Here is a 26,970-nt window from a genome sequence, read left to right as displayed (position 1 = left end):
ATTCTCTGCTTAGGCAGAGCAGCTCTACCCACAGCCTGCTTAGAACATCTCCCCTTTTACCATCACTGAGGCCAAAGGTTGAGGAGCTAGGGGTATGATCACCAACACATGGTCTGCAAAGTCAGATACTACTTTTCCCTTAAGGTGAGTAGGGAGAGGAGATGGGACACGGGAGCTGGTGTGAGCCAGTACAGGACATCACAGGCTGGGGAGCGGGGGATCAGACTCCATTCAGCCACCAAGGCTTTCCCCAGGCCAGAGTAGAGGAAGGACCTCAGCCTACAGAGATCCGTTCCTCCCACAAGCAACAAGGTCTCCCAACTGTGCACTTCGGAGTCAAGGGAGGGAAGTCCTCCTGGCGGGGCGTGTTGGGTGGGGGGGTGGAGATGGGGGGGACAAGGAGACAGAAATGGAGTCTTGCTGCCAGAGTTAAAAACTAGATGAGGAGAGAGGGCTAGAAGTTTCCAGGAGAGCCCTTCTCCTTCATAGGACTCCATGGCTGGTCTGCATTCTCCATCTGCAAGTCAGGCAGGGAAGATTCTAGGTATTCCTACAGTCCCCTCTGACACAGGATGTCCCTGGGCTGACCCCATGAGCCCTCTTGCTGATTCACCTAGGCAGGTGCCAGCCTCGGGAGCTGATAGTGCCGCAAACCCACTTGCCCAGTCATCGTCTGAAGGGGCAGGAAAAAACTGCCGGGATTCAGGAGAGGCACGGTCCGATCCAGGAATTACAGGGAGCTTTTGAGAAACCAGGCCCGCAGGGGCTTGGGCTTTGTCCCCAGCTCCACTAGAAGGAACACATAGCCTTCTTATTAGTTTGTAAATCAGGCCTAGATGAGCCCAGACTTCACTGTCTCCTACCTCATCAGCAGGGGATGCACCCTTTACCACAACCAGCTTCACCCACCACACCCAGCCTCTGCTCCCCAGCCTTTCCTTCCCCAACCCCTCAGTGGCAAAGGGAGCTCTCCAGGCTCAGAGACCTGTACACGGAGCTGGTGCCGCAGTAGCCTCCGCTGGCTGCCTTCACCTTCCACACCTCCCCTAGGGATGAGAGGAAGGCCAGCAGACCCTCAGAACCATGCTCACCATGAATTCCAGTTTACCGGGGACAGTCCTGATTTACACGTGTTTTCTCGGCATAATTATTAATAGTACATGTGTGCTCATGCACACAAACACACCATTTACTCTCAGAAGTGTCCTAGTTTGGACAAGAAAATAAATGGCTTCTCTAATCACAGGCCAGTACAGGGTCCCAGAGAGCCTGGGGAGAAAGCGGAGATGCTCTGAGCATAGAGACAAGCAACCTTCTCTCAGTCCCCAAGCAGAGGTGAAGCTACGCCCTTTCAGTCAGCACCAAGAGCGAAAGTGAGAGCCCCTGTCCTGGGCCAGAGCACCAGAATGTCAACAGTCTAGCCTGGGGACAGAAGGGATGCGGGTCTTTCCCAAGGCGTGGGGAGACACCTGACAAAAGGAACAGTAAAAAGGAAGACAGAAGAGCCAGCTCAGCAACAAGGTAGAAGCCTGAGGGGAGTAAGATGCTATCTTTACATGTGTCCAGCAAATGGCAACAGGGAGCAGCGTGCCTCGGTCCGTCCACGTTGCAGCGGGACAGCCCCATCCAGCTGGCTGCCTCGTACTGCTCTGGCGTGTGTCCTCTTGCCCTTCCGAAAGGCCCACATAGATTGCAAAGCCTCTCTCCTTTACCCGCTTTCCCCAAGATGACTCCTTAGCCTGAGTTGCAAAATCAATACAGACATTTCACAAGCTCCCATCCCCAACCTAAGAGATGAGGAAGAGAAATCAGAGCAGTCAGCCCCAGGGTAGCAGGACGCTTGGATCCCTTCCTTTTGTGCTGTTACCTGATTGATGCAAGGCTCTTAGGGATCCCCCTTCTCTCCACCTATCTGAGTTGGGATTCCTAAGTTCAGAAGTATAGAGACCACTGTGTTTCTTTGTAGGATGGGAATGGGGTTACAGATATTGGGGAATTTCTATGTCCTATCATCCAGCGAAGTTAATGTAAATTAGCTGCAAAGTAATATACAAATGCATACTATCTACATCAGGAACCAGTAGTTATGCATTCTGGGACTCAGCAGCAACAGTCCCCACTCCATTTCTCATTGTGTTTTCATTTGCATTTCCCTGATCATTAGTGATATTGAGCATTTTTTATGTGTCTGTTGGCCATCTGTATGCCTTCCTTGGAAAAAAGGCTATTCAGATCTTCTGCCCACTACTTCATTGGGTTTTTTTTTCTATTGAGTTGTATGAGTCCTTTATATATTTTGAATATTAACCGTTTCTCAGATATAAGGTTTGCAAAGGTAGGTGGCCTTTTCACCTTGTTGATGGTTTCCTTTGCTGGACAGATGCTAGTTTGATGTAGTCCCACTTGTTTATTTTTGCTTTTGTTGCCTTTGCTTTTGGAGGTAAATCAAAAAATCATCACCAAGACCTAAGTCAAGGAGCTTACTCCCCGTGTTTTCTCCAGATTTATGGTTTTAGGTCTCACATTCAAGTCTTTAATCCCTTTTGAGTTAAATTTTGTGAATGGTATAAGGTAGTAGTCTAGTTTCATTCTTTTGTACGTGGCTGTCCAATTTTCCCAACACTAGTTATCGAACAGACCGTCTTTTCCTCATTGTATATTCTTACCCACTTTATTATAAATCAATTGGCCATATATGTGTGGGTTTATTTCTGGGCTCTCTATTCTGTTCCATTGACCTATGAGTCTCTTTTTATGTCAATACCATACTGTTTTGATTACTATAGCTTTGTGATACAGTTTGAAATCAGGGAATGTGATGATTTTCTCTCTCAGTATTGCTTTGGCTATTTGGAGTCTTTTGTGGTTCCATACACATTTTATGAGTTTGTTCTGTTTCTGTGAAAAATGCCATTGGAATTTTGATAGGGATTGCACTGAATCTTTAGATTGGGGTAGGATGAACATTATGACAATATTAATTCTTCTAACATGAGCACTGAATATCTTTCCATTTATTGGTATCCTCTTCACTTTCTTTCATCAATGTCTTACAGTTTTCACTGTACAGGTCTTTCACCTCCTTGGTTAAACTTATTCCTGGGTGCTTTTTTCTCTCTGATGCAATATATATTTTCTTAACATCTCTTTCTGCTAGCTTGTTGTTAGTGTATAGAAATCCAACAGATTTTTATAAATTGATTTTTGTATCCTGTGACTTTACTGAATTTATCTACTAGTTCTAACACTATTTTGGTAGAGTCTTTAGGGTTTTACAAAATCACGTCATCCTCAAATAGTGACAGTTTTACTTCTTCCTTACCAATTTGGAAACCTTTTTATTTCTTTTTCTTCCCTAACTGCTCTGGCTAAGACTTCTAATACTATTTTAATAAAAATGGTGAGACTGGACCTCCTTGTCTTGTACCTCATCTTAGAGGAAAAGCTTTCAGCTTTTCATCATTGCATATGGTGTTGGCCGTGGACTTGTCATGTGTGGCCTTATTATGTCAAGGTACATGGCATCTATCTATACCCATTTTGTTGAGTTTTTAATCATGAATGGAGGTTGAATTTTGTCAAATGCTTTTTCTGTTTCTATTAAGATGATCATATGATTTTTATCCTTCATTTTGTTACTGTGTACCATGTTGATTTGTAGATGTCAAACCATCTTGCAATGATGGAATAAATCCCACTTGGACACTGTGTGTAATTTTTTAATGTATTGTTGAATTCAGTTTGGTAGTATTTTGTTGAGGATTTTTTTTCATCTATGTTCACCAGAGATAATGGCCTGTAAGTTTCTTTTCTTGGTGTGCCCTTGTCAGTTTTTGGTATCAGAGCAATGCTAGCCTTATAAAATGAGTTTGGAGGTGCTCCCTCCTCTTCAATCAATTCATATTTTCTATTTCTTCATGATTTACTCTTGGAATTTTGTATGTTTCTAGAACTTATCCACTTCTTCTAGGTTGTCCAGTTTGTTGATGTTCAGTTGTTCACAGTAGGCTCTTATGATGCTTTGTATTTGTGGTATCAGTTGCAATGTCTCCTCTTTCATTTCTGATTTTATTTATTTGAGCCCTCTTTTTTTTTTCTTGGTGAGCCTAGCTAAAAGTTTATCAATTTTGTTTCCTTTCAAAGAACCAACTCTTAGTTTCACTGATCTTTTGTATGATCTTTTTAGTCTCTATTTCATTTATTTCCACCCTGATCTGTTATTTCCTTCCTTCTACTAACTTTGGGCTTCATTTGTTCTTTCTCTAGGTCCTTAAAGTGTAAAGTTAGATTGTTTCAGATTTTTGTTTCCTGAGGTAGGCATGTATCACTATGAATTTTCCTCTTAGAACTGCTTTTGCTGCATCCCATAAATTTTGGTATGTTGTATTTTTCCATTTTCATTTGACTCAAGGTAAGTTTTTATTTCTCCTTTGACTTCTTTGTTGACCCACTGGTTCAGTAGCATGTTGTTTAATCTCCCCATATTTGTGTTCTTGTTTTCTTTTCTCCAGTTTCTTCTTGTAATTAATTTCTAGTTTTATACCATAGTGGTTAGAAAAGATCCTTGATATTATTTCAGTCTTCTTAAATTCATTAAGACTTGTTTGGTGGCCTAACATATGATTTATCCTGGAGAATGTTCCATGTGTCCTTGAGAAAAATGTGTATTCTGCTGCTTTTGGATGGGATGTTCTGTATACATAACTATTAAATCCATCTGGTCTAATGTGTCATTTAAGGCCTTACTGATTTTTTTTTAATCTTTATTCATTTTTTGAGAGAGAGACAGAGACAGAGAGACAGAGAGAAACAGAGTGTGAGTGAGAGAGGCACAGAGAGAGAGGGAGACGCAGAATCTGAAGCAGGCTCCAGGCTCTGAGCTGTCAGCACAGAGCCTGATGTGGGACTCGAACTCATGAACCATGAGGTCATGACCTGGCCAAAGTCAGATGCTCAACCGAGCCACCCAGGCACCCCTCCTTATTGATTTTCTGTCTGGATGATCTATCCATTGGTGTAAATGGGGTATTAAAGGACACCACTATTGTATTGCCATCTATTTCTCCCTTTGGGTCTCTTAATATTTGTTTATTGATTTAGGTGATCCTATGTTGAGTGTATAAATATTTACAAATATTACATAAATAGGAAGCACTTAATTCAGCCATTCTGTCCATAGCAAGGAAGCCAGGGAAAACTCCATAAAGGAAACACTTGATCTGGGATGAGTAAGGTTCTGCTATGGGGAGAAAAAAACAGAATAGCAGAAGCAGCTTGGAAAAACACAGAGATTGGAACCTGTGGTGTTTGATCAGGCAAGTGAGAAGTCCAGAAATTCCAGGGAAAGGGTTGATAGGTCAGGTCACAAAGGACTTTGACAGAATGCTGAGCAGACTCAACACATGTTGTAGATAAAGGCTTCCTCCTCAATTTGCCTCCCACATGACCCTGGGGGCATTCCTATCCTCAGTCTCTCCATCAATACTGGGATAATCATGCTTCCCTTACCCTGTTCCCATGAAAGCTACAAACTACCTGTCACTGGTACTGGGTTGGTTGGCAGAGCCACTCCATGAATATCTGACAGGAGGTCCATGTACTAATTAAGCATTCATCTAATGCTGCATACATGACAATCAATTATTAGCTCTGCTAATTAGAAACCTCCACTAAGAAGTTTGGGGGAGCAACCGGAAGGCAATGAACCAACTTTGGCCTACTCTTACCCAGAGTAACCACAAGACTTATTCATTCAGTCATTGAGACAAATAGCATAGACTTTAGAAGCTCTGTGGTCTGTAGCCTCAGCTTCCTTGTCTACAAAATGGAAACATTAACATCAAATTTATTGAGTTTTTATGAAATTAATGTATAGAGGAGAGTGCCTGGCCCATAGCAGCACTAAATAAAGGACAGCTATTAGTTCTAAGGTATAATTCCTTAGTCTAGGAGCTTGGGATTTGAAAATGAGCAAAAGGCCTAAGAAAATAAGAATATGAATAAAAATAAGAAAATGACTAAGAGTCCTGGCCAGAGGACCTCATGATCCACAAAACAGCAGATGAATGTTGACTACAAAATGCCATGAAAACTCAGAAAAAAAGGCTGACTTGGTAAGCTGACCCTGCACTTACAGCAGCAGCACAAGTTTGCATTTTGAGTCCCTAAGCAGAACCGGGCAAGACAAGGCCCTTCTAGCCCCTGCCATATCCCCTAGAGGTCTCCCAGCACCTCAAGTGGTTGCTTGTGTTTGTCTTTGTCAAAAGTTTCTCTAAACTCCACAGTGAAAGACTTTCTAATTTGTAACTCAGAAGTTAAGTCCTCTCCAGCATGAGACCATGTTGGCTGAACCTTAGGAGAAGGAATGGGCCCAGATAAGCCCCATTCCAGCCTCCTCCTCTCCTGCACCAAGAAAAACCAGGACAAGGTCCACCATCCCATTACCTTACATGATGAGAAAGTGTCAAAGAGCAAGACAGTGGGATTTCTAGGGGCTGGAGTTAACTATAGTGGCCCAAAATGCCAACTGCCCAAGTAGGCAAAGGGAGTAACGTGGCTCCATCTCCTCTCACAACACGTGTAAAGGAGCAGTGGGAACTTCTGACGATGGTTTTCTCAGTGGGAATCAATGGTGGGATGTGATCACTATGGAAACTAATTCAACCTTAAATACATTGATTATAATATAATATCTAGATGCAGGGAAGTAACAGTCTTATGATCAGTCCTCTGATCAGAATACCCTGTGCCTTAGGACCCAAGCCAGGTGCTGTGCTTTAAAAGGGGCAGCAAACCAGAGTGACTTCAGAGAAGATAGTATGGGACTCAAAGTCACAGTTGAAGAAACTAGACAAAAGTAAGATGGGCCCAGCAGCTTTCCTACAATATCAACATAACTGTGATATTACTTCCCGATCATAAAGGAGGTGCCACAGTTAAAGGGGAAAATGTCTTACTGTCAGCTACTCAAACACAATAAATTCCAGAGATTCCTCCCTCAGTCCCTGCTTCAGGTTCATGTGATATTCCCCAACCCACACAGCACCTGTGGGATGGCACGTTCAAGAATAGTTTCTCTAGTCTGTCCCTGGGCTTCATTTATGACTCTAGGACCCACCTTCAGGCCACCCTCAAAGGTTCACAGTGAACATGCCTCCATACCATCTGGACTGACCACCTCAGTCCTTCCCTATGGCCCTTCATCCTTTTCCTCCCGCCCCCACTCTTGTGTCAGCCTCTGGCTGAATTGTGATGCTTCGTTCTGTTGCTGGATTGGGGATGGAGGGGAGGGAAGAGGCCCTATGTGAAGTGTACAGACACAAGTAGACCCTATGTATAAAGATTAATTTCCTACTACCTTTTATGCAAAAATTGTCTGCTTCCTTTCTGATGTAAGTTTCAGTACAAAACTCTCCTCCTATTACCTTAAACTTATGACCCTAGGAAGAGAAGGAAAAACTTATTTCAACACATTTAAAATGCTGTCAGGTAGAACAGGGGCTACCAATCTGTTTTTGTAAGCCCCAAGATGGAAAATTCAGGCAAATGGTGAAGCCACAGGGTTAACATAACTGCTAGAGTTGTCCAAGAATGGGCTACGTATGTCCCCGGAAGTGGTGACAGGGGAGAAAGTGTTCAAACATGGGTAGGAGTGGCACTTCCTGAAATGTGACTTGCCAGGGGACTCCAGCAGTAGAGGGGATGGGAGAATCAGGTCTCTTTAAGACCCTAACTTTGATTCTAGGATTCATATAATTAGCAGTGTATTTCCATAGGACCAAAGGTTGGGATAGCAGTTGAACTAGTAAACTGATGGAAAATACTTTTAAATTAATTGGTGTGGGGACAGTGTCATGAATAGAAGTCCTTTATGTTATCCTCCACCTCTGACATTCCTGTTTTATGATTCTAGGTTCTGAAAGAGTGTCAGCTACTGGCAAATCCATACAGCTGACAAGATGCAGGTCAACCTTCTGTGTCAGGACATCTGGTAAGTATGTATATATGTGCATGTGTATGTGTATGCATGTGTGTGTGTGTGTGTGTGTGTGTGTGTGTGTGTGCGCGCGCGCGCGCGCATAGCGGACATGAGGGCAGGAAACCACAGACGTTTTCTGAAGGGCACATGCACATGCACACACACATCTCCCACACAGTGGAGATCCAGAATTGGACTTGAGAAATAGTAGCAGAGATAAGATCCAACAATCTTGAGACCTGACCAATTCCATAATCGGCCCCTCCTCTAGCTGCTGGTCCCAGGAGTCTGTTGTTAGGGAAACAGCCACTTCCACCTCCCCTCCCAAAGCCAGTAGGGTGGCTTTCATATTCAATGAGGAGGACCCTGGCAACCTAAGACACCAAACCTCAGAACCAATGCCAATCTGCCAAAGTATGGGCACTCACTCAGGAGCTGGGGACAGACAGCAGGGCTAAGCAAGGATGCTACTGCAATCACAACCCCGAAAGCCAGAAGGCCACAGTGTCCACCTTCAGCCATATCTGTGAGCTCTCTGACTGTGGCTGAGTGTCCTCTGGTCACCCCCTACCCAGCATCCCCCTTCTCACTCCCCTACCTGTCCCCAAAGCTCCTGTTCTCTGTTTCTCTAACACAGAGTTGGCAGGCAGAAGACACAGGACACTTCCTGTCCTGGGTACTGCTTTCACCCAGGGCGGCTTATACCTTAATGGCTCAAGGGCAGACCTCCCCACAGAGTTCTTTTTACCTGCTCCCCACTACAGCTGTAGCCTCCCAACATCAACCATCAGGAAAATGGCTCTTTGGCAGGTCCTTTCTCCATCCTGCAGATCACCACACACCCTACCCTGCTTTCTCCACTTCACATTGGCCAGTCCAAAATGGTTCTTTCCTCGCCTGCCGAAAAGCTGCTTCTAAAAGGGCAGCAACCCCTTCTCTCCCAATCTCCCACGCTTTAACCAAAAATGCTGAGTCTAAGTGCAGCCCGTGCAGAGGGCCACCCTGCCTCTCTCTCCCTGAAAGAGTGTCAGCTGCTGGCAAATCCCTGTGGAGGGGCTTCTACAGGTCCCGTGGGGTACATCCTTACGGCTTCGAAGCAAGCAAGGGAACAAAGCCCTGACTCAGGTCTAAACCTCTTATGCTCCTGGAGACTACTCTTTCCTCTGCCTCTTAGGAAACATAGACACAGCAACTGTACCAAGCCCTAGGGTAGGGCACCCCCCTATCCAGAGTTCGGCCCATCAATCAGTGAGTCCACCAGTAACCAATGTCATCATAAGCCACCTCTCCTGCAACCACCACTACTTTCAAGGCCAAAAAAAGGAGAAGAAAAAAAGACCTGAAATGCTCATTTAAAATAACTGCTGTTGAAATGTCATATGCCCTTAAATGCAAAGAAAGCACTGCACATGCTTTCACACACACACACACACACACACACACACACACACACACACACACCCATCCTGCCCAGTTCTTACTGCTGGGGCCTCAAATAAACTCAGTTTGGGTCCTATCTGAACACCATGGCCACCAGCAACATCCCAGCTCTGCCCTCAGGGGGGTGGGGTAGGGGTAACGGGTAAGGGAAGGCTGCCATGAGGTAAATGGGGAAAACTCACTGGAATAGGTCTATCACTACTCCTCCCTCTGCTCTAGATACCCCCTCTCCTGGGAACAGAAGACCCGGCCCACTTGACCACCCTTCTTCAAATAGCACCACCCTCAACTGCACCCAAGCAAGACAGGCTGGCTCTCCAAACGCAGCCAGGGGACAGCCATCCTAGTGTTCAGGTAAGGTGGGGAGTGAGATGAGAGTGGATCCAACAAGGACATGTGCCACTGATACAGCAGAAACGCTCTTGGAAATATTTTAGTGTTCACATTTTAAGACAAGGTATTACTTATGAAGCGCCTCCTACATGCCAGGCACCATGCTGGATACTTTATCTCAGATCTTCTCCAATAACCCAGGAAGTGAGTTTACAAATAGGTAAATTGTGGCTCAGCGAAGTAAGGGAACTTGCTGGAAAGTAGCACATGCCTGTCTTTGATGACCTCTCACTGTAAGAGACCCATCCCCCAATGACTTCCACAATTAAGATGGAGAGATAAGAAGGACCCTACTCTGGGAAAGCAGCAGCAGGGGGGTTGCTTTGCAGGAGTCAGAAGCCCAGGAGGAAATAGCCCCAGGAGATATTAAATACCGCCTGGAGCCCCTTCCCAAGGCTCCACTCCAGACGCAACCCCCAAGCTACTCCAACCAGCACAGCAAGCCTCAGTGGCTCCCCTTCAGTACAACCTATGGAGAATGTTATAAGCCCAGGAGGATACAGCCTGTGACTTACCATGGGGAGAAACCCTCCCATTCAGGTGAGACTTAGCTTGATGGCGAAAAGGGTAACAGGATAGATGAGTGGCACTCAGTATAAATTCACCTACCTCACCCTTCCCCCGGGGCACTCTTATCTCCCAGGCTGATGCCAGGGGTGGGAACCACCAGCCCAGGAGAATACAGTAAGCAGTAAAGACCCCAGCCCTGTCTCTTCAAGAGCCCTTCAGGCAATATTTGACTACAAGGCCAGCTAGGAGCACTCTGGGAGGAGACCACACCAACCACCCCATCCTAGCCTACCTTCCTCCCTATTTAGGCTAGACCAGTGGGCAGCTCTGTAGTCCAGGTTTTCAAAGCTCTGGTGACCCAAAAAGGGGTGGGAGAATACTCTGGATTCCACACTAAGGATTCTTTAGTTCTGGTCTCGGGGAGACAACCCTAAAGGTCAGATTGGAGGAAGAGGCAATGTTCTTACATTGGGTCTATTATTCCCCTTATGAAAGGTTTGCTTAAATAGAATGAGCCGTGCAGGAGCCAAGGCTGGGGTCCAGGTCCTACTGTCAAGATCTTCCCTCTCAAGACTTTCCCACACAGAGGAGGGCCTCTGCACACTTTCTTACTCCCTTCAGGTGATGACTATATAACCACTACTCATCAGATTTCCTTGCAGAGCCCTCTTCTTGGTCAGTCCACGTTCCCAGTTCATATTCAGGGCAGAAAAATAGGACCAATAGTGCGTCCAGGCCAAATGGAGTACACCAGCCAATACCAGAGTGACTTCCAAGCCTCAGGGTGGAATCAAGTCCTCAAAACTGACCCAGACAAAAGAAGCCAGGGGATCAAGTGAGTAACCAGAACTGGTGGCAAGCTACAGGGTTGCTGTGGGGCAAGGGGCCAGAGGAGGGCTCTATTGCCCAAGAGAAAGGTACTGATGGTCCCCAACTTATGATGGTTTCATTTACAATTTTTCGACTTTCTGACGGTGCAAAAGTGATGCACATTCAGTAGAAACCGTACTTCAAATTTTGAATCTGGATCTTTCCCCACACTAGTGTGACACAGTACGATCCTCTCTGGTGACGCTGAGGGGTAGCAGCAACCCTCAGCTCCCAGTCAGCCCCACGATCACGAGGGTCCCCTGACAACATTTCTGCACCCATGCAGCCATTCTGGTTTTCACTTTCAGTACAGTATTCAATACGTGACATGAACACTTTCTTATAAAATAGGCTTTGTTGCCCAACTATGGGCTAACGTAAGGGTTCTGAGCACGTTTAAGGTAGGCTAGGCTAAGCTATGATGTTCAGTATTTCAGATGCATTAAATGCATTTTCCATTGAAGATATTTCCGACTTACAACAGGTTTATGTAGATGTATCCCCATTATAAGTCAAGCAAGATCTGTAATAATTTAGAACTCAGTCTTCTGTCCAATTCAGAAACATGGCTATAGAAGGCAACAAAGCAAACGAGTAATTGTTTTAGAATCCTGGATCTTCAACTAGTTCAGATTTATTAATCCTCACCTCACATAAGTTTTGGGCAAGGACAAACTGCCTGCTGTTCATAACTGGGGGTAAGTCTCTTCCCCCATGCATCTCTGAGAGACAGGAGCTCAAACTGCAAGCCAGGAGGTAGAGCAGCCAGGCTTATCTGGTACTCATGAAATTACAGAGATTCGGGCATTCCCCTTGCCCATCCTTGTCCTGGCTTCTCCCCTATTAGAGCCTGCTTCCCTTGGGGGCCCAGCATGGCCCTCTACTTCCCTCTGACTCATCCCTGAAAGGTTAGAAGGCCCAGCTCCAACGCAGAGCCAGGCATATGCACACAGTGCCACACAAATGTTACAGAAATGTCCTATTCCACAGTGGTAGAGGAAAGGATAACCTTCACTGGGAAGTGAACAGGGATGTGAGCTTAGCAAGTAAGAAAGCTCTTTTCCCCCTTCCCCAACGAACATACCTCCAAGCTCACTTCCCAAGACCACATTCTCTAAGCCAAGTCTCTAGCTGCCTAGCAGGGCGTTCTAGAATGCTTTCCATCACCCTATCCTTTGGCTGCAGGTGTCGCATCGTCTCTGCTGGGTCTTAGCATGATAACTAGGGAGTGTGAAAAAGAAACAGAGATAAAATTAATTAAAATTTTATTTTCGGAGGAGAAATAAATGTGTATTTGAAATTACCTGAAAACACTCTGTACAGTTTAGGCAGACACACATATGAAAAGCAAAAAAACCACGTAGATGGCCCGGTGCCCCTCTATTTGGCATGCCGGGATTGGTTCCCAGGTATAGGTCCTGACTTCTAGAAATGTGTTTACCCCTTACAGCAAATACACCCAGACTGTGCAGAAAGACAATGCCTCTGGCTGGCAGCCCAGTATGCATCAGCATCCGAAGCCGAGATGGGTGAAGCAGGAGATGACCATCCTGGGTAGGAAGAGCACTGTCAAGTTTGACGGAGGCACAGTGACCAGGGTAAAGTGCCCAAGCTCTCTGTCTAGAGGTAATCAGCATGAGGGTCCTGACTACTCCCTCAACCCAAGGAGGAGAATGGGGGTAGACAGGGAACAAAGGAAAACGTTTACCCGACCAGGACACCCCAACCCCGCTTGTCTTGAGAAATCCAGAAATTTTACTTTCCTGAATCTGCAGCCACTTATGGACTCTGATATTTGTCCCTGACCAAAGAGGTGAGGTACGTACGCACTTAACATATGCTGGCCACGCGGTAAGTACTTAACAAAAGATAGCAATTAAAATCATCATTATTATTATTTCCCCAGACATGCATTCCTCTCTTCCCAGATGTCTTATCTACCTCCTCCCAAATCCCTGGTAAAAAGAGCCAAGGGTAAGTGCCCCTCTAGCACACCCAGGGTCTTCAAAGCCAAGTTACAAACTGAAACTACCAGCAAGCAATTCTTCCAGGACTGTAGAACTCAGCCCCAAGTATGCTACGGAGACCTTCATCACAGAGGCTATGAGAAGCCCCTGGTAAGAACTGTTGTGGGCAGAGGACAGACCTCTGGACTACCCCTTCACCTGTCACCTTGCTATCAGGGTGAGGGTGGGTGGGGGGAGAACTGTAGGGAGCGGAGTCTGATGTTTAAACCCTGGATCTTTCCCAACCTAGAGCAATTCTGAGCAAGTTAACCTCTCTGCACAAATGTTTTCTCCTCTGCCCAAAGGAGAAGAAAACAAACCTTGATTACTAGGCACTAGACATTGCATTTCTATCCGTGACTCCTTCTGAGCATAACATGCAGGGAGGGAAAGGTACACTCCTTTTTCAGCTGACTGCTCTCTGTCCCCTCAAGAGTGTGGGTTCGCAGGCACCACCTCAGGATCAAACTACCACCAGGACCTCCTACATGCCCTTGTTTTCTGAAAGATTGAACCTCTGTAAGCCCAAGGTCAACAGCAGCAAATGGGAGCCAAACAAAATTTCTCTACTGAGCAAAGGAAAACATTCAGGTACAAAGGAAATTTGTCTTCCCAGATACAATAATGTTTGCATACGGCCAAAAAAAAAAAAAAAAAAAAAAAAAAAAGCCAGCGTCGTGGGGCAGACATAATTCAGCTCCAGCCTGGCCCCATAATCTCTCTGCCTATTTTTAGAGACCAGTCCAGCTGCCTGAAAGCCGGCTCCAGAAGTACTTTTGACAAGAGGACTCAAAATCCCAAAAAAATAATAATAATCGGGAGAAAGAAACCGCCCAAATAACCTATGCAAAAATGCACAGTTGGGCACCCATATCGAACCTTAAAACTGAGGTCCCACCGTAACTACCTCATAGAACAGACTCAGTTTTCCCGCTGGGATTTCCCAGTCACACCCTGACCCTAATACAACTCTTTGAAACTAACTGAGCAAGGGTGAGTAACCTTTTTAGAAAGGAAGGATGCACTGTGAGTCTTAGAAGGTCAGTGTGTTCCAGGACTCCTGAGGGAAAAAGAGGTCAGACTATTTCCCCCTAACGAATGAATGGCAAAGCATCAAAACTTTTCTTGTCAGTGCCATCAATTAATGACATTCTATTTGAGCTACAGCGTCTGCTCACTGCTGCTTTTTTTCCCTTTACGTTCTCTGAGATTATAATTCACATACCATAAAATTTACCCTTTTAAAGTGTATAATCCAGTGGGTTTGAGTATTGCTCACTGCCGCTTAAGTCTAAACTTCAGAGTGGAGAAAGTGGCACAGGAAAGGAAGGAGAACATGAGGGTCTGGATTAATTAAAACAAACAAACAAAATCTTCCACGTAGAGAAAGTATCCAAAGCCTAAGGGAGAATCTCATCAAAGTCTAAACACCAGGTCTCTCTCTTAAAAATACTTACCATTTTGAAAACAGGATTACGTTTCTGGTTTTAAAAGAGGGATAAGAAATGGAATAGGCAACTGAATTTAGCCACCTATATCCTTGAGAGATGCTAAAACACAGATAAGACCCAGAGGCCTCCTTTCCCCAGTCAGGAAAAGGCATATCACACTGCCCTCTAGTAGTCAGCCTAGGGAATGACAGCCAGCCACCTGCTGAACAGACTTGGAGGTCTCTGCCCTGGAGGATGTGCTGTGCTCACACACACTAAAGCAGAAAAATCGGAGGGAGAAGAAATTCGTAAATTTTCACCAGTGCCTACCAAACACAGAGCTTACCTACAATAAAATCTATCTACTTCCCCTCCACCTAAGTCTCTGCTTGAAAACAGATAGATTCCTTTGTTAAGGAAAAAACAATGTGGCTTAAGGTTTCTAAAACATCTGAGCCTGTCTTAGCCCATTCAAAACAAAATGCTGTAACAAAAATACCCTATACTGGGGGGCTTAAACAACATGCATTTATTTCTCACAGTTCTGGAGGCCTGGGGGTCCAAGATCAAGACATTAGCAGATTGATTTGGTATCTGATGAGGTTCTTCCTGGTTCAGAGGCTAGCTTCTCGCTGTGTCCTCACATGGCAGAAAGAAAACAAGGGAGCTCTCTGGGGCTTCTTTTACAAGGGCACTAATCTCATTCATGAGGCTCCACCCTCAGGACCTTATCACCTCTTAAAATTCCTACTTCCTAGTATCATCACACTGGGGCTAGGATTTCAACATGGGAATGTGGGGGGGGGGGGGGGGCGCGGATACAACATTCAGTCCACAACAGCCTCTTAAAGCAAGGTGTTCCTGAGAGAGTGTGGGGCCCCATTAAAATGAAGTTAAAACCTGGGCCCATACGGAAATAAAACCCAGCTGTGTATAAGAGTTGTGACAAACGGCTAGGAGTTGAATGTACTCACTGCCACTTCTGGCCAAGGAAAGGGGATGGCTCACAAAACAGCTTACAAAAGCATAAACTCTGAAGTAGTAAGTTAGAATAGGATCTGGGGCCTATATTCACTGAGGACTTTTTGTAAAATAAGGTTTCTATTTTGGAAAAAATTTAAACTTCTAGCAAACTGTAAAGATAATGTAGAGTTTTGTTTTGTTACTCTTCACCCCAATTTCTCGACTGTTAAACCTCTTACGTGACTACAGTACATTTGTCAAGACTGAGAGATGAACATTGCACGCCTTTGTAGGAACTAAATTCTGGACTCTATTCAGATTTCACCAGTTTCACCACTAACGTTCTAACCTTGGGCTTTTTCACAAAATGTTTACATCAAGGAGCCAAAGGACCAGCAAGGCAGAGCGCAACCCAGGAGGACTCTGGGTTCAAGTCCCAGCTATGCATCATGCTAACTGTAGAACTTGTTTTCTGAGCTTGTTTCCTATTTAACATACCTCCACCTCTCTGCCTACGCATCTCTCTGACAGCCACTGGCTACAGCTGGGGAACAGACCTCTCCAACTTGGCAGTGATTCCAGCTCAGGCTCTCCACCTAAGAGAAGGGATGGAGTCCCTTTGGGATTTTTAGATTTCAACACTGCTTCAAAATCCACATATGTATCAAATGGCTGGAGGACATACAGCCTTTCTTTTGGGGCCTGAGATGTGCACACTACAGCTGCCCAACAAAATCCATTCTCCCCTTCTTCCTGGGTGTGCACTGCATTTCTGGGGCTCTCTTGCATTAAGGAGCACCATGTAAGGAAGTTCTAGCCGTCAGAATAGGAGTCGAAGTTTGTGCCGCTTCTAGAGCTGCCCTGTTGCATCTCCCAAGCGATCTCCCAAGCTCTGCTCAACTCACTAAAATGACAATACCCAAAGCAAGCTTGGAGGCTGTGTTAGCATCAGCATCAGCTTGGTCCCTAAATGGCCCCCAAACAGAGAATGCTCCTCCCACTACACCAATCTCAAACTACCCTGCACATTACATGAGTGAGGAAGGAGAAAAAACTTCTATTGTGGTAAGCTAGCCCATTCGGTGGCTGTCATGGCAGTTTGGCCTAACACAATGCAAAATGTCAATTCTGGTAGAGCAAGACCTTGCTTCTGGATCTGTGCTCAGGGCCTCAGGGGCACAGGACTGAGGTGACCACCTGCCAGAGCCCGGGACACACGATCACATTCATCCACGTAAGGCCTCGCTTTTGTTTCCCTTTCCCTCCCATCCTTCGCCATCCCGGTCCCATTCTGTTCCCTCCTACAGACTATTCCAGGTGTTAAGGTGTATAGATCCTCCTTAGAAAAAATGCTGCTTAGTGTGTTTTAATTTACTTAGCTGGTTTTTGCTGTAAATCGAATTCTTCTTTATTTTCCTCACCTGGAGTCTGTCATGTCACAGCAGTTCCTAACTGCTTGCGTCTGACTGCTTTTATGATATTCTCTCCTATGCACATACCACATTTTACTTATCAATTCCCTCAGGGACAGACATCTAAGTTGCTTCTAGCTTCTTGCTACCCAAACTATACACAGATAAACATCCTTTTATGTAACTCCTTGTGGATCTATCTGCAAGTTTCACTGAAGGATACAGCCAGAAGTAGAGCTGCTTTGATGTAGAGTATATACATACTTAATGCATTAGTTACCTATTGCTGTATAACAAATTACCTCAAAACTTAGCAGCTTAAAACAATAACACCCACAGAATGAGAGAACACGTTGGTAAATCATGTATCTGATAAGAGACTTGCAACCAGAATAAAAAACTCTACATTAGAGTGTGTGTGTGTGTGCGCCCGCGCGCTTGTGCATGCACATGTGTGTGACACACAACCCAACTGAAAAATGGGCAAAGGATTTGAATGAACATTTCTCCAAAGAAGATATATACAAATGTTACACAACATTAGGCATTAGGAAAATGCAGATCAAAACCACAGTGAGATACCGCTTCACACCCACCAACATGGCTAGAATCACGGCAGATAGTTAATAGGTGTTGGCAAAAGATGTGGAGAAACTGGAAGTGTCATACACTGCTTTGGAAGTTTGGCAGTTCCTCAAAACGTTAAACATGGACTTTATGACCTAGGAAACCTACCCCAAGAGAAATGAAAGTGTATGTCCGTACAAAAACTTGTACATAAATATTCACAACAGCACCATTCATAACAGACAGAAAGTAGAAATGACTCAAATGTCTATCAGCTAATGCATGAATAAAATGTGCTATCCATACAAGGGAATATTATTCAGCCATAAAAAGGAATGAAGGACTGAGATGTACTACAACACAGATGAAACTTAAAAACAATATGCTCAGTGAAAAGAGCTAGACACAAAAGGCCACATGTTGTAGGACAGTCCCATTCACATACTACAGGAAATGTCTCTAATAGGCAGATCCAAAGAGACAGAGAGTGGATCAGTAGTGGCCAGGGGATGGGAGAACTGGGGACAAGTGAGGAGTGACCGCTAATGGATTCAAAGTTCTTATATCCAGAGTGATCAAAATGTTTTAAAAACTGTGGTGATAGGTACACAACTCTGTGATATCTAAAAACCACTTAAGTGTACCTCATGGGAAATGAGTTAAGTGTATACTACATGTGTTATAACTCAATAAAGCTTTTTAAAAAGTGAACACCTATTACCTCACTGTTTCTTTGGGTCAAAAATTCGGAGGTAGGTGATTCTAGCTCAGGATCTCTCATGAGGCTGTGGTCACCTGTCGATCAGGGCCACATTCATCTAAAGGTCTGAATGGAGCTAGAATATCCACTTCCAAGGTTGCTCACGGGGATGGGTAACTTGGTGCCATCTACTGGTGAGAGGTCTTAGTTCCTTTCCACATGGACCTCTCCAGAGGGCTGCCTGCGTGTCCTCATGACATAGCAGTTGGCTTCTTCCACAGCAAGGGATCCAAGAAAGTACAAGGCAGAGGTTTCAATGTCTTTTATGACCTAGCCTCAGAAGTAACACATTTCCGGTACATCCTACTGGTTACACAGGACAGCCCTATTCATTATGGGAGGGGACTACAAAGGGCTTGAATACCAGGGGTCAAGGATCATCGGGGGCAATCTTGGAAGCTGGCTATCAACACCTGATGATTAGGAAGACAATAATAATAATAGCTAACAATTTTGTGACACATACTATGTGCCAAGCACTGTTCTAAGCTCACAATAAACCTACAAAGTAGGTATTACTATCTCCATTTCACGAAAAAGTTAAGTGGCTTACCAAGGTCACACTATTAGTAAAAGACACAGCTGGGATTCAAACTCAGGCAGTATAGCTCCAGAACCACATTCTTAAAAACTATGTAATACTGCATGCCAGGTATTATTTCATTCCAGTGAAGTGTTGCCCATTTGTCTCCGGAATGGATGTACCAGTTGAAACTCCTCATGAGTTTTCATTCCCCATGAGAGCTCAGTCTCCTATTTTTGCCAAACCAATAGATATAAAGTAGAAACACATTAACATTTTAATTTGCGTTTCTCTAATTACCAATGGGGTAATATACTTATTAGTCATTCTGGTTTTCCCTTTAGATTTTACCTATTTATATTCTTTGCCCATTTTTATCTTGTGTTTTGTTTCTCTTCCTGATTTGCAGTAGTACTTTCTATATTCAGTCTTTTATATATGCAATCCCTTGTCAGTTTTAAACATTGCAAATATTTTTTCCTAATCTGTACACATCTTTGACTATGAGATGCTTTGTTGACCAGAAATCTTTAGTTACGAAGTAGTCAAAGGTATCAAATCTCATGGATAGTGCTTTGGGGATCTCATTTAAGAAATCTATCCTCACCCCAAAGTCGCAAAGACAGTCTCTGATTTTTCCTACTGGTTTTAACATTTTACCTTTCATTTAGGTCTTTCACCACTTTGGGATGTCTTTGTCTTATATGGTGTGAGGTAGGGATCCAACTTTATTGTTGTCCATATATAAGTCAATTTTCTAAATGCCATTATCTGTTTCTTCTCCACTAATTTGTGACACTACCTTTGACATACACCATGCCTCCAAACAGCTACTTCTATTCCTAAGTCTAGTTTAGCACTAATTCATATTTTCTAAGAGGAAGGAACTATCACTGCCAAAGTTTTTACTCCCACTGCTTTCTAGATTAATGAAAAATCCAACCATCACCCTCCAAGATCCATGGAGGTTCAACATTAGCTTGTGTTCTTCCCCAAAACAGAATACCCAGTTAAGAGCATGATTGTGAAAAAATAAATGTATGTTTATTAAAAAAGAAAAACCCTAACCAAGAACAAACTCTGGGACACTGAAAATGCAATGCTTCCTCTGAAGGCCAGCAATCGCCAGTGTTGGAACACCTGAGAAGTACAGGTGCCTCAGTCCAAATATCAGGTCTCAAAATATTCTTCTGTAGTCAAAACTGGCATTCAGGTTGCTGGTCTGTGTGGACCCTGATTACTAGCATAGACAGCTGTTACAGCTGGATGTCTGGCTGCCCTATGTCCACTACCACAACCCACAGCCGCCCCACAGCCTCAGAAAAGTTACATATCCTCAACACTCCACTTGTAGGCAAGTTCCTCCACCGCCTTCTTGCTGGCAAGCCTGGCAAAGCGCTTCTGTTCAAATCCATTGGATCTGCAATCAAGAGACACTGATCAGCCAGAATCCTGAACTGGACATTCATTTTTGAAAAAAGAGAAGAGTTCACAACCTAATAGATAAGGAGGAAAGTAAAGCAGTCATGTGAAAATATGTAAGGCATATGCAATAGAATCAAAAAGCCAAAATACATCATTCATCCTTTTATTAGTTCTTATTCAGACCCTTCTGCCACTCTTTTGACAACTGTTTCAAACATTTACTACTCTACAGGCCCAACTCCCTCTCAGCTGACGTCTACATCTTATAATTTATCCATTCATTACACAACATTTAGTGAATTCTTATTACAGGCACCTCTCTAATTGCACTTCACTTTACGACACTTCGCAGAATGTATTTTTTACCAACTGAAGATCTGTGACAACCATGCATCAATTAAGTCTATTGGTGCCACTTTCCAACAGCATTTGCTCACTTCGTGCCTCTGGGTCACACTTTGGTAACTCTTGCAATATTTCACATTTTTTCATTATTTGTTATGGTGATCTTTAATCAGTGATCTTTAACGAAACTATTGTCAACTGTTTTGGGGTGCCACGAATGCATCCATATAAGACAGCAAACTCAGTTGATAAATGTTGTGTGTGTTCTGACTGCTCCACTGACCGGCCACTCCCCCATCTCTCTCCCTCTCCTCCAGCCTATTCTCTGAGACACAGCAATATTGAAATTAAGCCAATTAATGACCCTACATTGGCCTGTAAGGGTTCAAGTAAAAGAAAGAATCACACGTCTCGCTTTAAGTCAAAAGCTAGAAAAAAGACTAAGTTCAGTGAAGAAGGCAAGTTGCAAGCCAAGATGGGCTAAAAGCTACGCCTCTTGCGCCAGTCAGTCAACTTGTAAATGCAAAGGAAAAGTTACTGAAGAAAATTAAAAGTGCTACTCCAACAAACACAAATGATAAGGAAGCAAAACAGCCTTACTGCTGATATGGAGGAAGTCTGAGTGGTCTCGATAGGGGATCAAACCAGCTATAGCATTCCTTTGAGGCAAAGCTTAATCCAGAGCAAGGCCCTGAGTCTCTTCAATTCTGTGAAGACTAAGAGAGGTGGGGAAGCTGCAGAAGAAAAGTTTGAAGCTGGCAGAGGTTGGTTCGTGAGATTTAAGCAAAGAAGTTGTCTCCATAACATAAAAGTTTGAGTGAAATAGCAAGTGCCAGTGTAAAGCTGCAGCAAGTTATCTAACAGATCTAGCTACCTAAGACAGTCAGTGAAGGTGGTTACACTAAACAGATTTTCAATATAGATGAAATGGCCCCCTACTGGAAGAAGATGCCACCTGGGACTTTCATAGCTACAGACGGGAAGTCAATGCCTGGATTCAAAGCTTCAGAGGACAGGCCGACTCTCTTGCTAAAGGGCTAATGCAGCTGGGGACTTTAAATTGAACTTCTTAAAAGAGCTTGTATTCACTGTCTACACCTCCTCACTTTTCATTCACTCCTTAACACATTGGAACCTAGCTTTTGTCTCACCATGCCACAGTTAGCTCTCTTTCAGGCCGCCAGTGACCTTCCCTATTGTCAAATCCAGTGATTTCTCCTTCTGCCCAAGTCAGCCACCAGGTCCTGACACCTCATCCCTGAACACTTCCCTACAGTTCAGAACTCCACCTCCTTTACCCTGACCTACTGCAATAGCCTTTTACCTTGTCTCTCCACTTCCAGATGTGTGCCTTTCAAATGCTTCCCATTACTGCCTTAGTGATTCATCTATCTAATATACAAAGCTGCTGTTATTCCTTCAAGGGCCCTCCTTTGCCTTTAGGGTGAAGACCACACTCATCACAAATGCTTCTAAAGCCTACTGTGACCAGGCCCCTGCTTACCTTTCCAATCTATCACATACACTCCACGTCACACCTCATGCTCTCCAACAGTAACAAACTGCTTATGACTGCCCCCCCATAACACTATGATGTCCCATACCCTTATGACTTCGCACTTCAACCTCCTTCCTCTTATGTTGGCTGGCGACTGATATCCCTTAAGACAAAGCTCATGTATATTCTAGAAAGCTTCCCCTAACCGCACTCTCCCAAGGCTGAATTTACTCTACCTTTGTGCTCCCAAGCACCCTGAAAATCCTCTATAGTAATACTAGCAAGTAATATTGAAATTATTTACTTGTCTTTCTGCTCTAGATGGAAAGTAAGTTCCTAAGCTTAGGGACTATCACTACCTGTGAGAGCCCAGCAGCTGGTACACAGCTGCCTCAAGTAATCACATCTTTGCTAAGTGTTACTGAACTGATGGAGAGAACAGGCTTCCTTCCCTCTTGCCTAACACCCTCCCTAAGGGATGAGTAGGATGAATAACAGAGTGTTTTAGGAAGGGAAGCTTACTACAAACAGCTCCATCTCTAACCTCAAAAGCATGCAGGGTATTCTAGAGCACCAAGGAAACCACTGTTTTTTGCCCTGGGGAATAAGTACTTAAGAGAACCAACACTAATATGATCATACAGACGAAGGACATATGAATAACAAACCAAACCCCACAGAATCAAAAAACAAACCACAAGAGAACGCACAGTAGAAAAGCCTTGGACTATAGAATCAGGAGCCCATGATTTTTAATTTTTTTTAATGTTTTTATTTATTTTTGAGAGAGAGAGACAGAGTGCGAGCAGGGGAGGGGCAGAGAGAGGGGGAGACACAGTATCTGAAGTAGGCTCCAGGCTCTGAGCTGTCAGCACACAGCCCGATGCAGGGCTCTAACTCACGAACCGTGAGATCATGACCTGAGCCGAAATCGGACACTTCACCGACTGAGCCATCCAGGCGCACCAGGAGCCCAGGATTCTAATTCCAGCTTTTTCAGGTGAGCTAAGTAACTCGAGGTAAGTAGTTAAATTTATCTAGGCCTTGCTTGTCTTTTAAATAATAATGGGATTAGATTAATTGACCTTATGAGGTTTTCCAACTACAGATATGTTCTAGAAATGTTCACTTGCAATGGGCCAAAACCAGACAAACTAAAAGAGGTGACGAAAGAGTGAATAATGAGAAAGAAAACAAAGATGAGAAAGGGAACTAAAAGGAACGATGTCAGAAAAAATGCTAAGTGGAAGAAAACTCCTGGGAGAGCTGGAGACAAATCAGATACCAAGAAAATACTAGGTCAGGGAGAGTTCTGAGTGTGGGTCCAGAATTTTTTTTTTTTTTAAATAGAAAAAAAAAAAAAGGATGGCCTCAGTGTAGCAGAGAAAATCTCTAGGGTTGTGGCTATAAAAAGATCCACTTCTGGCTATAAGACAAATCAGCATTCTGAAAAATGTCCTGCTACCAAACAAAGAGCCTATATCCAGTGAACTGCAAACCAAAGTAGTAAGCTAGCCTGAAACCACAGCCACCCTGAGGATACCCAGTATCAGGAACTAGAGCCTCAGATTTTGATAGCAGCTTGGGGGACAGAAGACAATGCCTCAGGTCCATAGGAGGTGGGGCAATGGATTTCAGTCACAGCAGAGGAACTTGAGCAGACTATTCTCAGACAGCAATTATAAAATCTGGACAAAATATGAAAGTGCAAGTATCTAAAATTCTTTGAAGGCATGGGAAAGTGACCAAAAGCAGGCAGAACCTGGATGAGTCCATTTGTAAAAAGATTTGTGAGCTTTTTGCCAGAGGGCACTTCCCGGTCTGCACAGCTAATGGAGGCAGAAAGTCACAGGCTTATTAGCTTGAGGTATCAGTGCAAAGAAGCCAGAGCAGCTGGAAAATCAGGAAGGAAACTCTGAAGGGGAGGAAGCTACAAAACAGATGAACCCTGCAATGTACACACAAACAGCACCTAAATCCTTGGCTAACTGCTAAACTGTGCTTGCACAGGGGAACCACACTGGGTCCAGTGAAAAAGCAGCAGCTAGAAATTGAAAGAACTGAGCAGAAATTGTAGCTGCTGCCCACTGCAAAGGAGACAGCACTGGGAGCTCAAATGCACCCACTTAACAGTCTACTGGACATAAACATCAACATACTTCAGAGGAATATAACAGAATTCCAAGTTCTGACAATGTATCACTTACAGTATCCAATATATGTTAAAAAATGACCAGATATGTCAAGGAATAGTAAAACGTAATCAAACTCAAGAAAAGGCTATTAATAGAAACCAATCCTGAGGTGACCCAAATGTTACAATGAGCAAACAGGACTTCAAAGCACCAATTATAAATATTCTCAAGGAAGAGGGAAATGTCTCATAATGAATGAGCAGATGGAAAAATCTCAGCAGAGAAATACAAACTATCAAATGGAAATTCTAGAATTGAAAAATACAATAAACTAGCTGAAACAAAAAATTCACTGTGTGGGCTTAATAGACTGGAGATGGCAGAAAGTCAATGAAGTGGAAAACAGATCAACAGAAACTATCTGACCTTAAGAACAAACAGAAAAAATGATGCTAGAAAAATGAACAGGACTTTAGGGCTCTGCGGAATAATATTAAGTGGTGGAAAATAACGTAACTGGAGAAGAAGAAACAGTAGTTCAGAAAAAATAAGTGATGAAAAAATAGCCAAATAATTCCCAATGGTGAATAACATGAACTTAAAGATCCAGAGAGCATAACAAACCCAAAGCAGGATAAATACAAAGAAAACCACACTGAGGTACATGATAAACTGGCTAAAAACCCAAAACAAGAAGAAAAATCTGCCAGAGAAAAACAATATATTACAATGTGGGGCAGGGAGTAACAATAAAATAAATGAGGACTAAGGATTTACTTCTAATTAGAAACAGTGGAGGCCAGAAAATGATGAAACTTTCTTAAAGGGTTGACAAAACTGTCACAGAATTCTGATACTATCAATCCAGAGTTCTATGTGTTGGTTCACAACCTTGTGAGCTTCCTGGGGGAAGTCTGAAATTGGCCCCAGTACGTGGAGGGCAAAAAAACAAAAAAAACAAAAAAACAAAAAAACAAACAAAAAAAAAAGAGGCAGGCCACTCCACATGGATAGGGGGCAAGTTTAACAGGCAAGGGAACTTACATATGAAGCCTCTCTTGGGCAGCCACCTGGCGAATCTCAAAAACTTATACAGAGGCCTTAACTGGATTCAGCCACATATTTGGCCCAGGTGGTCTCAATAACACCTTACTCTTTCAAGGCTACGTCCTTGAAGAGGGTAGGCAGGACACACATTCCAAGGACAAGGGAGCGGGTAAGAGGCCTCTGATTGCCTGGGTCCAGCTTCTGGGTCAACCAGTGGTAATGTCATCTTGATGACCTCCTCCAACAATACATCAGTAAAACTATCCTTGAGAAATGAAGGTGAGAAAAATGTCTTTAATTTAATAGAATTGTGCCAATGTCAATTTCCTTATTTTGGTAATGTACTATGGTTATGTTAGATTATCATTGGGGGAAGCTGGGTAAAGGGTACGCTGTAACACACTGTACTAATTTTTCAAGTTCTTATCTAAAATTATTTCAAAACTAAAGTTTTTAAAAATTAAAGGTGAAATAAAGACATCTTCACATCAACAAAAACAGAGAATTTGTCACCAATAATCCTACACTAAAGGAATAATAAAAGTTGTTTAAAGAAAAAAAAAAAAAAGAGCACCAGAAACGGTAAATACATGAGTTAAATATTAAATATTAACACTTATATATTTTGTTGTTTTTTCAGTTTTCTTTTTAAATAACTGTAAATAAAAAATTAGAACACTGGAGGGGTGCCTGGGTGGCTCAGTCGGTTAAGCATCTAACTTGGGCTCAAATTATGATCTTACGGTTTGTGAGTTCAAGCCCCACATCAGACTCTGCACTGACAATGCACAGCCTACTTGGGATTCGCTCTCTCCTTCTCTACCCACCCGTACCCATGCTTTCTCTGTCTCTCAAAATAAATAAACTTTTTAAAAAAATTAGAACACTATATTGTGGGGTCTATACCATTTATGTAATATATATGACAACAATAGCACATAGAACAGAGAGTAAGTGGAACCTCAGCGTTACATACAAGGTTTGTGTATTTTATGTGAAACAGTACAGTTATAAACTCCCAGTAGGCTGTGATGAGTTAAAGATACATACTGTAATCCTTAGAGCAAACACTAAAAAAGAAAACTGCAGAGAGGTTTAGCTAAACAGATAACGGAGCAATTAAAATTCAATACTAAATGTACACACCTAAAATCCAAAACACTGACAATACCAAAGGCTGGCAAGGGTATGGAGCAACAGGAATCCTCATTCTCTGGTGTAACAAAAAATGGTATAGCCACATTAGAAAACAACTGGCAGTTTCTTATCAAGTTCAACATCGTCTCACCATATATTCCAGCAATCACTGGGTATCTACCCAAATGAACTGAAAACTATGTCCACATAAAAATCTATACACAAATGTTTATTGTGGCTTTATTCATAGTTGCTAAAAACTGAAGATGTCCTTCAACTGGGGAATAAACAAACCGATACAGCCACATAATGGGATATTCATGCAAGAACATGGATAAACCTTACATGCATTTTGCTAAGTGCAAGAAGTCAGATTCAAAAGGCTCCATATTGTATGATTCCATTCCTGTGACACTCTGAAAAAGGCAAAACATAGGAACAGAAAGCAGAGCACTCATCACAAGGGTTTGGTGGACAAAGTGTAACTGACTAAAACAGGACTTACAGGGGAAATTTTTGGATGATGTAGCT

The 26,970-nt window shown here is 43.4% G+C and overlaps 2 protein-coding genes across 22 annotated transcripts in view; one reads left to right on the top strand and one right to left on the bottom strand.

Moving 5' to 3' along the window:
• Window positions 1–26,970, bottom strand: part of BUD13 (BUD13 homolog) — a 271,251-nt gene that overhangs the window by 225,528 nt on the left and 18,753 nt on the right. The window contains exon 10 of one of the 4 annotated variants that reach the window (XM_027036573.2): window positions 19,875–20,272. The exons of 2 other annotated variants lie outside the window; for them this stretch is intronic. In XM_027036573.2, coding sequence (XP_026892374.2) covers window positions 20,179–20,272 — 94 coding nt within the window. In that variant the 3' untranslated portion in view covers window positions 19,875–20,178. Of the gene's footprint in view, window positions 1–19,874; window positions 20,273–26,493; window positions 26,516–26,970 lie in introns of those variants that run through there. One more of the 4 variants, XM_053204072.1, reaches the window with a different exon arrangement.
• LOC106966394 (uncharacterized) lies at window positions 7,812–14,316 on the top strand. Of its 18 annotated transcripts, none has more exons than XR_008290661.1 (9): window positions 7,881–7,990; window positions 9,638–9,772; window positions 10,141–10,351; window positions 10,943–11,156; window positions 12,642–12,789; window positions 13,120–13,165; window positions 13,243–13,308; window positions 13,632–13,788; window positions 13,935–14,316. XR_008290661.1 is itself a non-coding variant. In XM_053204078.1 (8 exons), exons 4-8 carry the CDS (start codon window positions 11,062–11,064, stop codon window positions 14,036–14,038), a joined length of 717 nt encoding a protein of 238 aa, XP_053060053.1. In that variant the 5' UTR covers window positions 7,881–7,990; window positions 9,638–9,772; window positions 10,141–10,340; window positions 10,962–11,061; the 3' UTR covers window positions 14,039–14,316. The 18 variants fall into 18 exon arrangements, 5 of the variants coding, with proteins under 5 accessions (XP_053060053.1, XP_053060055.1, XP_014918024.1 ...); XR_008290659.1 differs by adding an exon at window positions 12,942–13,009 and having other exon boundaries at window positions 12,642–12,817; window positions 13,098–13,308; XR_008290657.1 differs by adding an exon at window positions 12,908–13,009 and having other exon boundaries at window positions 12,642–12,817; window positions 13,098–13,308.

This window comes from Acinonyx jubatus, chromosome D1 (assembly GCF_027475565.1).
Source record: "Acinonyx jubatus isolate Ajub_Pintada_27869175 chromosome D1, VMU_Ajub_asm_v1.0, whole genome shotgun sequence".
Classification (NCBI taxonomy): Eukaryota; Metazoa; Chordata; class Mammalia; order Carnivora; family Felidae; genus Acinonyx; species Acinonyx jubatus.
The sequence above is the reverse complement of the archived record's forward strand: the minus strand, read 5'-3'. Positions and strand labels throughout refer to the sequence as shown.

What these genes read in the sequence shown, in the direction of transcription:
- LOC106966394 (XM_053204078.1), top strand. Translation starts at nt 11,062, where the DNA reads ATGGAGTACACCAGCCAATACCAGAGTGACTTCCAAGCCTCAGGGTGG. An exon ending in GAGGCTATGAGAAGCCCCTG is followed by an intron (nt 13,309 to 13,607) that starts GTAAGAACTGTT and finishes CTCCTTTTTCAG; the next exon opens with CTGACTGCTCTCTGTCCCCT. An exon ending in GAGCAAAGGAAAACATTCAG is followed by an intron (nt 13,789 to 13,934) that starts GTACAAAGGAAA and finishes CTATTTTTAGAG; the next exon opens with ACCAGTCCAGCTGCCTGAAA.